The 13,604-nt window shown below is 50.4% G+C and overlaps 1 protein-coding gene across 5 annotated transcripts in view; it reads right to left on the bottom strand.

Moving 5' to 3' along the window:
- Positions 1-13,604, bottom strand: part of DLG3 (discs large MAGUK scaffold protein 3) — a 180,353-nt gene that overhangs the window by 141,782 nt on the left and 24,967 nt on the right. For 4 of the 5 annotated variants that reach the window (XM_073358605.2, XM_073358606.2, XM_073358607.2 and 1 more), the window contains exon 4: positions 9,367-9,525. In XM_073358605.2, the coding sequence (XP_073214706.1) occupies positions 9,367-9,525 (159 nt within the window). Of the gene's footprint in view, positions 1-3,839; positions 4,216-9,366; positions 9,526-13,604 lie in introns of those variants that run through there. The other variant, XM_073358611.1, reaches the window with a different exon arrangement.

The following is a 13,604-nucleotide window of genomic DNA, read 5'->3' as shown; positions in this document are numbered from 1 at the left end:
ACCATTACATTAGGCTTGAATAGAGACTGGGAGTGGATGGGTCATTACACAAAGTAAAACTATTTCCCCATGTTTATTCCCACCCCCACTGTTCCTCACACGTTCTTGTCAACTGCTGGAAATGGCCCACCTTGATTATCACTACAAAAGGTTCCCCCACACACACTCTCCTGCTGGTAATAACTCACCTTAAGTGATCACTCTCTTTACAGCGTGTATGGTAACACCCACTGTTTCATGTTCTCTATGTAAGTAAATCTCCCCACTGTATTTTCCACTGAATGCATCCGATGAAGTGAGCTGTAGCTCACAAAGGCTTATGCTCAAATAAATTGGTTAGTCTAAGGTGCCACAAGTCCTCCTTTTCTTTTTGCCAATACAGACTAACACGGCTGCTACTCTGAAATCTTCAGAGCAGTTACTGGATTAATTCCCAGATACATTAAGGGGTGAATGTGGACAGATGAGCCACCTGACAGCCATGTTGCTCCAGGACAGCGCACAACTCAGTGCCCAGCACGGAGCACTGTGGAGCTGGACGCAGCGTTCTGGACCCAAGGGAAGTGGCTTCAGAGAGACCCTCCAGAGGAGACGGGATGAATCCAGAGTCTGGCCGTCCTCAGGGACCGCTGAGAAACCTGCCACTTCGAATAAGCCTTTCCACCACTGGCATACCCCCCTTCCCCCAACACTGACACCCTCTCCTGCCCCTCTCCCTAACACCCCCTCTTGTCCCTCACTTCCCCTCCCTCCTAACCCTGACACACCTTTTCTACCTGTCTCCCCCACCACAAGATAAAATAAACCCCCAAACTAACAAATGAACTAACCAACCAACGAATAAATAACCCTTCCTCAGGCCGTGTTTTTATACTTGGCAATGGAGAAGTGCCAGAGAATCCAAGAAGTCCACTAGGGACTTCGCTATCACTATGGATTTACATGGATGGTGCTCAGATACTGTGGTGATGGGCAGCAGTGGGTGATTACATTAATCTACTGACTTTCTCCTCTACTGAAGCCGTTTACACGTCTCCCTTGCCTCCTTGTTCATCCCTGGGGTAGGAAGAGTGAGAGCCTCGAGTAAAACTGGAGCCAGTCAACCCCAAAACATCCAGGGAAGCAAGAGTTCACACAGACACATTCAGTGCTGAAATCCCCTCTAACAGCAGCATCCTCTGGACACAGGCAGATTAGACATCCAGACTGGTTTCAGTTGTTCTATGAAGCAGTTTGAATAATTCACTCAGACCAGAGCTTGCACCAAAGACAGAATATTTGCTTGAACCCCAACTGTTCTGGCTTCTGCACTTGTGCGCTCTACTGAAAAACACAAAATTGCTGAAGAGCTTCTAAATTCCAGCGACTGACACTGATCGACCCCAGCAAGAGCGGCTATCAACGCCCCTGGGCAGTGGGTCACAGCTTTCTCTTTCGTCCTCCTCAGTGATAGGCAATAGCTGCTCAGCATTTCTAAAAATAACCATGAGGGAACAGGGAGGACTTCACTCTCCCTCGGTGGTGCTCCGGGTGCCTCTCTGCTCACCTCTTTATCATTAGCAATTCCTAGGTACTTTGATGTCACAAGGCTGGTGCTGGCACTGATCAGCTGACAGCCTCCAAATAAGGCAGCAGGAAGTTCATTCTGCAATGACAGCTTCAGCATGGCCAAGGGCAAGAGCCATCCTTTGACAAGACTAGGCATCTCACTCAGAGGGGAAATGCACGAACAGCCGAGCACATGCCACACAGCCATGCAATGATGCATTGTGGGGTTTGTATTCTTTGCCAGCAGCCTGACTGGACTTTTACATGAATTGGGGCCATTTCTGTAGCAAAAGACTTTATTCATGGGTATTAAAATCTCAGAAGCAGGGACCCTGGGCCCTTGTTTGGTTAGCAAGCAGCTGCTTCATGTTCACTTGCTTATTCCTTCTTGGTTTTGTTCCAGGGGGCCAGAAAAATTGGGATTTCTATTCCCTCCCATCACCTCGCATGAGCTACGTATTCAAAGCTGCAGGATGGATGTTGGAGTTATACAACTGCCATTTCTGTAGAGCATGACAGGTCAGAACGCCTAACTGTTTGCAGGCCAGACCGGAGCCCCCCAGTAGTTTGATCTTGGGAGTACGTGTCTGACTCTTGAGACCCACGATGACAACAACAGCCCACAACCGTGTGGCTTGCACCCACTCCTGCCCCAGGAGCAAGCTTCCTGTAGGACCTTTAACTGTTTGAGCGCGGAGAAATCACAGTGTGGGGAAAATTGCTCAAATACAAGAGGCAATAAAGACAAGGAGTCACCAGCACTGCTACACAACTCAGCTTCTTTCTTTAAATTCCCTTTAAATGCCCCTCAGGTTCCCGTTTTCAGCTCTGAAACTGAGCCCTGTCGCTCTGAGCAGGGTGGGATGAGAGAGGCTGGCTGCACAGTGAGACGCTCCAGGCCCCTAGGGGTTAAGTTCACTGCCCCAGCAACACACATGGACTAGCCGGCCTGAGGATGGATGCGTGACATGGGACCAGTGAACTGAAGCTAAGAGGTTTGCCTGCTAATACAGAGTGACGCATGAATGCCCCCGCCCACACGCGCTGCTATTCCCCATGGCCTCTCACTACCAACGGAGCTGCACACCTGGCTTTGCTTTCTACTTAAAGACACCTCAGGAGGAACATTAGTGTATCTGTCCCCAGTACCAATCAGGGTACCTAAGTGCTGGCTCTAGGGAGGGGAAGAGACACATGGAGGCAAGTCCCCGACTAGGAGAAGGGGTTTTCTGTGATTTATGAGACCATCAGAGCATCTCCTGCCTCACTCTCACACAGCCATGTGCACTGGACTGAACACCATAATACACCACAGCCAGCGCCTGCTCCCAGGGGGCCGAGGCGATATGCAGTTACACACTCCGTGCCCGATTCTTAGCACACAGTTTGCTTTTACAGCAATTTCCCCACTGTTTTGCACCCGATAAAATACTAGCCAGTTCTGAAAGGGGGACAGTTTGCCCTCAGCTCTGCTGACACAGGGAAAACTGCTCCTGCCATTACCCCTCCTGGGCCCAGAGCAAGCTACTGCGTAACTCCCAGGTCTGTGCTGTACATTCAGCAATGCCCTTGCTCGCCCACATACTGTCAATAAGGCAGGATCTCCACACACGGATGTTTCCTATTTATAGGCTGCATATAGAAATCAGCAGATGTTACAGCCACCCAACCCAAACTGGGCAGGCTGACAAAACCCTGCAATTTCAGAGCACTCAGGAAATGTGCTCTCTGAAATAGTCTCTCTGTGTCCCTCTTGTTAAGACGGGCTGTTGCTCACACTAAGGACAGTCCTAGCGTGATAGCTGCACAGATCTAGGAAATCAAACTGTCTAGAAGGGCTGGAGCCAACACCTCACTGAAGGTATGCTCAGAGCAGAGGCCTGTGGGAGGGGATGGACCACACCAGCAGGCCCACAGAGAGGAGGTGCGAGTCGGATCAGAGTCACGTGGGAAACAGATGTGCAGTGGGGGGAGAGCACCGTTTGCCTGGTGGTGCCAAGCACCGGCTCATCAGCGTTATTGTTCCGGTTTAATTTGGTCTCCACAGCTGCCTGCATTCTGCTCCCTGGATGGGAGCGGGGAAAGAGCAGCATTTAGGAAGGGATGAAACATCAGTACAGGCCCAACTCAGAGCAAAAATGGTCTTGAGTAGGACTGAAGCCTGGGAGCCAATATGCTTGCAGCAGTACAGCCCCCCTGTGGATGTAGTTACACTGGGAGAACAGTGTTTATCCCGCCATCCCTTATTCCTGTCAAGCGAGGGGACTTAAGTGTGACAGGGTGCGACTCACCACTGCGGCGCCTCCTACTGGCTGTCCTGGGAATTAGCTCTGCACCCTCTTCTGGTGGCGTCTCACCCACCATCACCTCTGCTCCTGGACCCAAGTCACTCCCAGGACAGCAGCATCCTCTTCATGACACTGCCCTCTGGCTGTGCCACACTCCGTGATCTCCCCTTCTGGGAGACCTGCAATCTCCACCGAGCCACTTCCCTCAGTGGCAACTGCAGTCCGTTGTCCCGTGGCCGCTTGCCATGCAGCTCCAGCACCCTCCTCTGCCCTTACCTCAGGGCCTCAGCCTGCAGGCCCTAGCAGCCAGGAGCTCTGCCTAGGTCCCCAGTCCCTGCTTGCAGCATTGAATTGCCCCAGGTGCTAGGGCTTCTCCCCTCAAGTTCCAGACACTACTGACCTCTGCTCTGCCTACAGCCTTTCTTATATGGGCTTGCCAGGCCATGATTGGCTGCTCCTCTCAGCCCCTTTCTAATTGGCTGCCTCTGGTACAGCCTCCCTAGAGCTGCTTTTAACTCTTTTTCTGCCAGTGAGGAGCAGCTGCCCCCTCACACTAAGTGATACCCGTATAAGGCACCTTGCTGCTGGTATAACTGCATCCACATAAGGGGCTGTCCTGACATAACAACTTTGGTAAGAAGCCACACCTGTAACCAGTCAGGTCAGTCCCAAAAGCATATGTAGACTAGGCTTTTGCAAGGCGGACAGGGTAAGTTAGGTTTGCACATATCCAGCTGGCAGTTTGAGACAGCAGGAGTGTGCATGAATCTGTTGGTTCCCTGGATCCCAAACCCACCCACCCCTCCTAGGAACACGGGCCCCCGACATGGGGATATGGCTGGCAAAACGTCTAGGGCTGCTCCTGGCTGTGTCCCCTGGTCGGCAGCACTGTGCTCTCTGGCTACCACCACACTAGTCTCCTTTAGACAGCTCTGTCATTCTCCAGCAAGGCTCCAGCTTCTCCTTTCTAGGCACGGATGCCAGAGTCACACACAAGTCTGTCTCCATGGCCTTGCTCTGTGGATCAGCCTCAGCGCCAAAGGATCTGATCCAGCCCCATACAGAGCTGCAGCTCCTCAGTAACACCCACTTTTCTCCTGGTAACCTCAATGTATGGTTCACAAGATAAGACAGGATGTAGCTGAAGGCAGAAAACAGTACGTCCATTTCCTGCACAGCAGCCTGCCCTGCAGAGAAGCCCAATGCAAACTTTTTCTGTGTGGGGGGCAGAGACCTTGTGGGGTCCCGTCTCCTCATCCTGAGACAGTGGCAGCTCCTCATCAGCCCCTCCCCACACAGCCTGGGCAGGATGGGTCCCAGACGTTCTCGGGGGAATTATCGCTGGGGCTGGCACAAGATGAGGCTCTGGAAGTGAGTGGGGCAGAGGCAGCCGTCTCTCACATGGCAGGGCCCAGGGCTACGCCTCAGCCCTACACACCGGGTTCCCGTTATCAGTCCCCTGGGACCTGTCAATCTGCAGCTGCCCCTGCTGTGGTGAGAAGCATCCCCAGCAGCTCAGCCAGGTGAGAGCAGGGGCTGGCAGGGCAGCACAGGCCTCAGCCTGCATATGGGAGAAGACACTGTGTGGGGTGTGAGCAGCTGCCCCTCCGAAAGGATCGCCAAGGGCCTGTTGAATCGCTCTCGTGGGGCATTCTGCTCCCCTCGGGTGGATGCAGATATGAGCCCTCCTAGGCCCCAGCAACTCCCCCCTTCAGAAGCTGCAGTGGCTCTTTTAGTGGCCCCCCTCATTTTAGGACAGAGCAAACTAACCATCTAGCTCTCAGACTTCCTCCTCCGCACTCTCAGTGGGCTTCTCTGAAAGGCAGCAGGAGATCCTGAGCTCTGGGATCCCAGCAGGGTCCTCAGTTGCAGATGAGGCAGCTCTCAGCATATCCAGCTCCAGCAAGTCTGACAACCAGCTCTCTCCCCCAGGGTGAATTTCACTCCCTCGTCCTCCTGCTGCCCAGTCCCTCCACAGACTGAGATCCAGCTGGAGTGACTCATTACTCCTCTTCACTCTTACTAACAGGAGCAGTTTCCCTTGCTCCCTGTCCCTTCCACCTCTGCAGTGGAGGAGGCGGCAGCGTGGCTCAGGCACTGGGAATGCAAGAATCATCCAGAACGAGCCCAAAGCAGATGGGAGACTTTCACCTCTAAGTCCCTGCTTCACATTCAGCTACAGTCTGCAGTCACCAAAGGGTTGGTTTGTTGTTTACTACCCAGCAAGGGGCTCCTGCATCCAGTGAGCTGGTAGGTCTCTCGTTCCAGGTGGAACAAGATGTTCCACATCAGAGCTTGCCCCTTTATCGGTAGCCTCAGCAGAGCCCCAGGCAGACTGAATTCCACCTTTCCTAGAGGCAGCTCCTTTAGAGTAGGATTGAGGGATAGTGGTGAGGGGCTGGGCAAGTGGAAAGCCTGTACTGCCAGTGGCGAATGTCCTGGGGGAATAAATTCAGGGCTTCAGACTCCAGGACTGGCAATCGAAAACTGAAATGTAAATGTAAAGCAGATTCCTATATTACACACACCAGTCCTAATCCAACGCCCAGCATATGGTTCTTTTCTACTGAGAAGGGCCCACCGGTTAGCCTGGGAAGCGGTGACTCTGATCGGGGCTTGGGGCATAGTGGACAATGAACTTAACATGAGCCCCCATTGCAATGAGGTGGCTAAGAGAGCTACTGTGGCTAAGAGAGCCTCAGACGTGTAAGCAAGGAAATACTGAGTAACAGCGGGGAGGTGCTAATACCACTGCAGATGGCATTAGTGAGGCCATTAGTGCAGATTGTCCCCAGTTCTGGTGTCTACAGATCAAAATGATGCTGAAAAACTGGAAAGGTCAGAAAAAAATGACAAGAAAGAATTCTGGGCTGAAAAACCTCCCTTGGAGTGAGAGACTAAAGAAGCTCAGTCCATTTTGTTTAACAAAGAAAGAGCTAAGAAAGGGATTGATCATAGTCTATAAATATCAACATGGGGAGAAGATTTCTGATAGCTGAGGGCTCTTTAATTGCACGAACAAAGGCAGAACAAGATGTAATGGCTGGAGCACATTTTTAAAAGAGAGGTAATTAACCATTGGAACAACTTCCGGAGGGAGGGGTGGATTGAAGTGTTTAAATTAAGATGGACTGTCTTGTTTGAAAGATCTGCTCTAGCTCAGCCAGAAGTTACGGGCTTGAGGCAGGAATCACTTGGTGAAATTCTACGGCTTGCGCAATGCATGAGATCAGATGACTGGTCCCTTCTGACCTTGCGCACTATGAATCTCTAACGGATTCCTCGTCAGTCAGCAGGCTGGCAGGACTTTGCCTCCCCAAAGATTTCTTTGTCTAATTGATATTTGAAACTGATGGAAAACAAGAGTGAATTAGTCAATTGCCAGGAGACGATCCAGGGAGAGTTACTGCTCTCCTCTCTGCAGGCTCCTTCGCCAGCATCCTCGTCCATTGCCTGAGGGGTGCTATTAATGAGTCATCTGCAGGGATTACACTGGATCATTCGTAGCAGACAGACTCAGAGGGGGAAGTGACACAGAAGTGTTGGGGAGGGGACAAGAGGAACCAGAATAGGACAGTGGCTGACAGGATGGAAAATGGGGGATGCAAAAAAGAGGCTAACCAATTTATTTGAGCATAAGCTTTCGTGAGCTACAGCTCACTTCATCGGATGCATCCGATGAAGTGAGCTGTAGCTCACGAAAGCTTATGCTCAAATAAATTGGTTAGTCTCTAAGGTGCCACAAGTCCTCCTTTTCTTTTTGCGAATACAGACTAACACGGCTGCTACTCTGAAACCTGCAAAAAAGAGGGGATCAGAAAATCCAGGCTGCATGAGGAGTAGAAAACAACTCTACAGCATTGCCAGGACCTCCTCCGCTCCTCACACCGCAACTTCAGCCACAAACACTGACTGAGCTAGAACGGAGACTCTCCAAAGTTTCCAGCCGGAGAAATTCTGTTATTGCTTAGGCTCGAGAGGGCCTTGTGGTACTTTATAAATAGAAAGACCATGTTTCTGTCCTGCAGGGCTTCCAGCCTAGCACCAGTTCCCTTCCTCCTCCCCACATCCCGGTGTCCCCTGGCCAGCATTCTGCTCCAGTGCCCTGCAGGAATCATGCTATGCTAACCCCATGCCTCCACCGCTCAAGGGCATGTACGTTACCTCTCCTGCTGAAGTACCTATGAAAGACTTGGTATGGGCTCCCCCACAATAAAGTATAAACCAGACTAACACTTGGAAGCAAGGTCCATGTGAGAATCCCAGACGGCATGGTTTGCTGACAGATTATACACTAGTCACACACGGAAGACTCCTAGGACACACCAGCTGTTGACAAGAAGTGACAGACATAGTTCCCCTTATTCCCTCTCACTCCCCAGGGGTCTAGCTACTGTTTTGTAATAGATATTGGAGACAGTTTGGTGCTGCCCATGCTGGCACCCAAACAATTTTCAACCCCAGGGGAGAGAACATAATAATAGCCATTTTGGGTCTCACCTAGGGTCCATCTAGTCCAGTATCCTGTCTGACAGTTATACAAGATGATCTGACTCCCACAATACATCTCCTAATCCCTTACAATTAGAGACTGGTTTATACCCGGAACCATGAGGTTTAACAACTCTTCCAAAATGTGTTCGTATTAACTACAACAATTCTGGATATTCTGGAGAGCCATATAAATGTCCAATCCTTTCTGAATCTTGTTAAATTCTTGACCGCAATGACATCCTGTGACAATGAGTTCCACAGTTTAATTACATGTTGTGTGAAAAAATATTCCCTTTGATTTGTTTTGAATTTGCCACCTTAAAATTTCACTGAATGTTCCCTTGTTCTTTTGTTATGAGACAGGGAGATCAGAAGCTCCCAGTCTATCTTCTCCGGACCAGTCATTTCAGATACTTCGAGAGCTGGAGTCCATAGGGACCCTGGGATGGACTCAGGCTCAGCTGAATCGCATGAAAGAAACAGAAGTCTTAGTTTTCCCAGTAAAAATCTGGAGTCAGCATCGTTTTGTGGTGAGTCTGTAAACATCAATTCTACAGGAAAAGAAGACGTGGGGAGCCATGGGGTCCCAGCACCCTCTCATGCCCTTCCCCATTATGTCATTCTACCCCTTGTGCCCACAGGACTGCATACGAGAAACAGATGTGCTGGTCCAGTGAGAAGCATCGCAGCCAGGAGGGGAAGGCAAGCAGCACATAAGAACAGACAAACTATCCAGCAGGAAGAGAAGAACCAGAACTGGGTTTTTATGTCTGTTTGGAATGGGCTCTGGCTGCAGCCCTGGGAAGCAGAGAACTGGAACTGGATTTCTACACACTTCTGCATGGTGGCTCTGCTCTATCTGGTGCAGTCCTAAACCAGCTGAAAGGTGCTTTACCCTGTAGTCCAGGCTCCCCCTTTTCTTAGAGCTTGTCTACACTTTTTGTTTTGCTGCTTTAACTCTACCAGCCTGGTTAAACGCCTTGCGCCCACACGCAGTTCCACCAATGAAAAGTCCCTGTGCAACCTGGAGACTCACCTTGGGTAGGGTGCTGTGAGCATGAACCACCAGGCAGCAAACACTGGCTGGTGACTCCAGCCTGCTCTCAGTCACTCTCACCAGCTGTGGCTGCTGCCCCAGCATGCTGCTTCCCGTGGCCCCTTGCACCAGTCTCTGCTCACAATCCAGAGGAGTGTCCTGCAATTAAACACAGAGATGGGTGGGACAGAGCCAAGGAAAGCAAAGGAAAACACGGGAGAGGCCAAAAGGTGGCTGTAGAGGAGCCCAGATCCCACAGCGAGGGGTGCATCAGACAAGCCGAGAAGGATAAAAAGCATCTCTCTTAGCTGAGTGAGCTGGGCCAATGGAAGCGAGCCTCGCTCGTCAGCCGTCTTACCACAGCCAAAAAGTAGCTGGAGGAGAGGAACCAGGGTGGGGCTGCACTAATCCTACAGCCACGCTGAGGGTGAGGTTCCTAGAAGGGGCCACGTCCCCATCCCCCCCGCGGTTATGCCCGTGCTGCTGGTGAGAATTCACTGGTCCCTTGCAGGCCCGTAAGAGGATCCTTCCTAGGCTCTCTCCTGGTCCCAGTGCCAGGGTTGGCCGGCTTATGTCTGTGCACCATTGCCCCCTGCTGGACTGGTTGAGTAGTGCACCACAAACTAGGGTACCCCCTTGGCTGAGAGAAAAGGAGTTCTGAATGCATCCGATGAAGTGAGCTGTAGCTCACGAAAGCTCATGCTCACATAAATTGGTTAGTCTCTAAGGTGCCACAAGTACTCCTTTTCTTTTTGCGAATACAGACTAACACGGCTGCTACTCTGAAACCTTTGGTTGAGAGAATGCAATTCTATGCCGCTCATCAGAGTAGAAGCTTGTGGCTTTGGCACTGTTCAGTTTCAGACACTTCCTTCTGATGCCATTGTATTCCTACAGACCCATGCCCCCCCGCGACACTGACAGTCCAGTGCCAGCAGCCCAGTGCTAAGGGTTCTCAGTGAGAGATGCTACTCAGGGATCCCTGGGGTTCTGCGTCCCAGAGACATCCCCCGTGGGGCTCTGTCCTCTGCCAATACACAAATACCCAGGTTACTGCTGTCCTGAACTTGAGGAACTGGTGTTAGGCAGAGCCTCATTGTCATGGAAAGGGAGAAACTGCCCATCCAAGTGAGTGCGAGAGACTGTGCTATAGGCCCCTGAAACCTGCACAAAAGGGACTATTCTCCACTGAGTTCAGTGACACACTAGGATTGCTACAGACTCGCTCAGTATCTCTTCCACAGACCTCGCCAGTGAGACAAAACCCTCAGGTCTCCCTTAATAAGCTCAAGAGGCTATGGCTACTCCTTCTGCATTTGCTGTGCAGGCCATGGACTCACATACCTGCCTCTGCAAGCCAGAGAGAAGGCTGTATGCACAGAGATGGGGAACGGGAAGGCATGGAGTGGGGCCAGGAAGCACAGCTCACACGAGTACAGGCTGTTGCACTTGGGAAAAGAAGGACTGGAAACTGAGCCTGTCTCCACCAGCATGAGAGACCCAGGGTCCCTGGATGGAGGAGAGAGGACGCAGGAGCCTGCAGGCAGGAGTGAAGTGAAGGTGCCTACTATCAAGTGAGAAAAAGCAGCTCTGACTGGCTGCTCTACCATCCCACAAGCCTAGCCAGACTGGGGGGACAGGCAAGAGGCTGGTGCTCACACCTAGGGCTCCTGACTGGAAGAACAGAGCACAGCTCTTGGGGGAGGGATTACTGCTCTCTGTGATTTGTATTCTAGCCCCACTGTGACAGGTGCTGTATGCATATGCAGTAACTGTAGCCAAAAGGCCAGCCTTCCTCCTTCCCAAAGAGAATTACACGGGGAACTGGCTTCCTGCATGTTGTCCCAGCCTGGGGCCATATAACAGGGCAGGCTGACCGGCCTGGCACAGCCTGCTGGCATCACAGCGTCTCGCTTCCCAGGAAAACACCCTCTGGCTTGGGCGCAGGGCTGGAGAGGAAGGTGCCTTTTCTGCCCCCTGGTGGCCAAGTTTTGAATAGGTTAAAAATTAACTCTCAAGGACAGATGAGCTACCTCTCATGCATTTATAGACTCTTGGAAATGCCGGAAACGGTCCCTTGGAGGTCATATTCCACCCTGGTGAGATTCAGAGCGTAGCAAGGATTAACTCTTTCCTGTCTATCGGCGTCTTCAGTGCAGAACAGTGGACACAGGCTCCATAGGAAGGGGGGATTCCTCAGCAGCTACAGGAAGTCCCCCTATCCTCTTCTAGACTGGGCGGGAGCCACGGTTTGGTTCTGTTTGCCAGCTCTTAACTCTTTAATAGTAAGGCTACTTCAAACATAAAGCAAACATATGTTTGAGGAAACAAAGCACGAGCTGCAGGAGAGATTTTAAGCTTTTGGAAAATTTGAAGCAGAGCAGGATGGGAGAGAACGGAGGGCTGAGGAGGCGCAGACATAAGGGGACTTTAAAAGATCTCTGCTATCCCATTCTCCAGCCCTGCTACCCATACAACAAACAACTACTGAAAGAAAGTACATGCAGCTGTCCCCTCCCTTCGAACACTCAACCGAGAATGTTTACAATCCTGCCTATCTGAGGAAGTTCAACTCAGTGGGGCCCAAAGGCGTAACAGGCCTCGTGGTCTTAACACTCGAGCAAGCACTTGCTGCCAGCTAAGATGCTACTGTAAACACTCCTCCCACTCTACTGCTCCGGGCCTGGTTTAGCTTTCCCATTTGCTTCCACATGCCTTTGCTGATGATCAAAGCTTCTCAGAGCTAGGTGGATTGGCTTATTCCCAGCTGCTGTACCCCACACGGTCCAGCTGCTGACCAGGTGTAAGGCTGCTAAGATCTAAAGGGTCTCTGGAGCAGCGTTTCTCAATCACAGGGCCATGACTAGACCTGGGCAAAAAAATTTCAGTGAATGGCAAATCTGCTGAAAAATGCATTTTTCAGGGCACCAAAGTTAGTCGTGACTTCCGGTAGAATTCAGCAAATGGTTTCAGATTTAAAAAAAAAGCTGAAAATCGTTTTATTATTTCAAAATGAAATGTGCCCACTTTTTGTGGCAGACCCAGTGTTTCATTTTAAAAGTCAGTTAATTGAAAAAGCCAGATGGAAACGCACCTGAACAGGGTTTGCCCAGAATATTTTTGCGGCAGAGGGAGAGGCCTGTTTTGGTAGGAAAAAGCCCAACAAAAGCCAGTTTGGGTTTGAACCAATCACTTTTTTTTCAGATTTTTCAGCTCAGCCCTCAAAGCAAAAAGTCCACGACTTGCTGCTTGAGTCCAGGCCCCCACAGACGCCACCAAAGGCCGTTGGGGTGGCTATGTCTGAGGCATGGACTTTTTTTGCAAACCAAAGCAGGGCACATTTTGCACACCCTTCTGTTTCAGGATTCTAGTCTCTGTCAGTCCCTTGAAACACGCACACAAATACATGACTTAGGCTGAGCGTTGATACATGCTCTACTCTTACTCAAAAGGAAATGGGGGGCTATAGAAATGTTTGACTTGAAATAAGGGGTTGCCAATCTGAAAAGGTTGAGAAATGCTGCTCCAGAAAACACCTCACAGAGAGTTAAAGCATTCCTGTGTCCACTACAGGTTTCTTTGCATTGCTGTGTATCCTTCCTACCTCTCAAGTGTATTTCATTTAAAGGGACATCACTTCTTTCAGCCCTGAAGTTCTCTGTACTCCACACTGATATGGAGTTCCCTCACTGGCATAATTGAAAATTATGTAAATCTGAAATGCAGAATCATTAAGCTAAAAGATTTTAATCCTTAAATCATTAAAGTTGTAGAAAGAATTATTTAATTAAAGGGAGGATTCCTGCAGCATTTTATGTTTTCAGTATGATTAAATTTTTTGTGTCCCTAATTTTGTGTTTGTCACACATTGTGTCCCATATTTAGGCCATGGCAGTTTGAGAAGCATAATCCACAGTAATGAACTCTTGGGGGTGAATGGATGGGTGGCTGGGTTCTCTCGCTCAGAGTCCTGGACTCCAGAGTTTGAATCTGGAAAAGGGGGAGCAGATTTTACCTCTTTACATGGTATTGGTGAGACCACTACTGGAATACTGTGTACATTTCTGGTGTCCACACTTTCTTAGAGAGGGTGCAGAAAAGATCCACAAAAATGATTTGAGGGCTGGAGAAAATGCCCAACAATGAGATTTAACAAGCCCATCAAAAAGAAAACAGAGAGATGATTTGTTTACAGTGGGATGTGTGACTGGGTGTCCAAGGCATTTTGTCCCCCACCG

This window comes from Lepidochelys kempii, chromosome 9 (assembly GCF_965140285.1).
Source record: "Lepidochelys kempii isolate rLepKem1 chromosome 9, rLepKem1.hap1, whole genome shotgun sequence".
NCBI classification, from domain to species: domain Eukaryota; kingdom Metazoa; phylum Chordata; order Testudines; family Cheloniidae; genus Lepidochelys; species Lepidochelys kempii.
The sequence above is the reverse complement of the archived record's forward strand: the minus strand, read 5'-3'. Positions and strand labels throughout refer to the sequence as shown.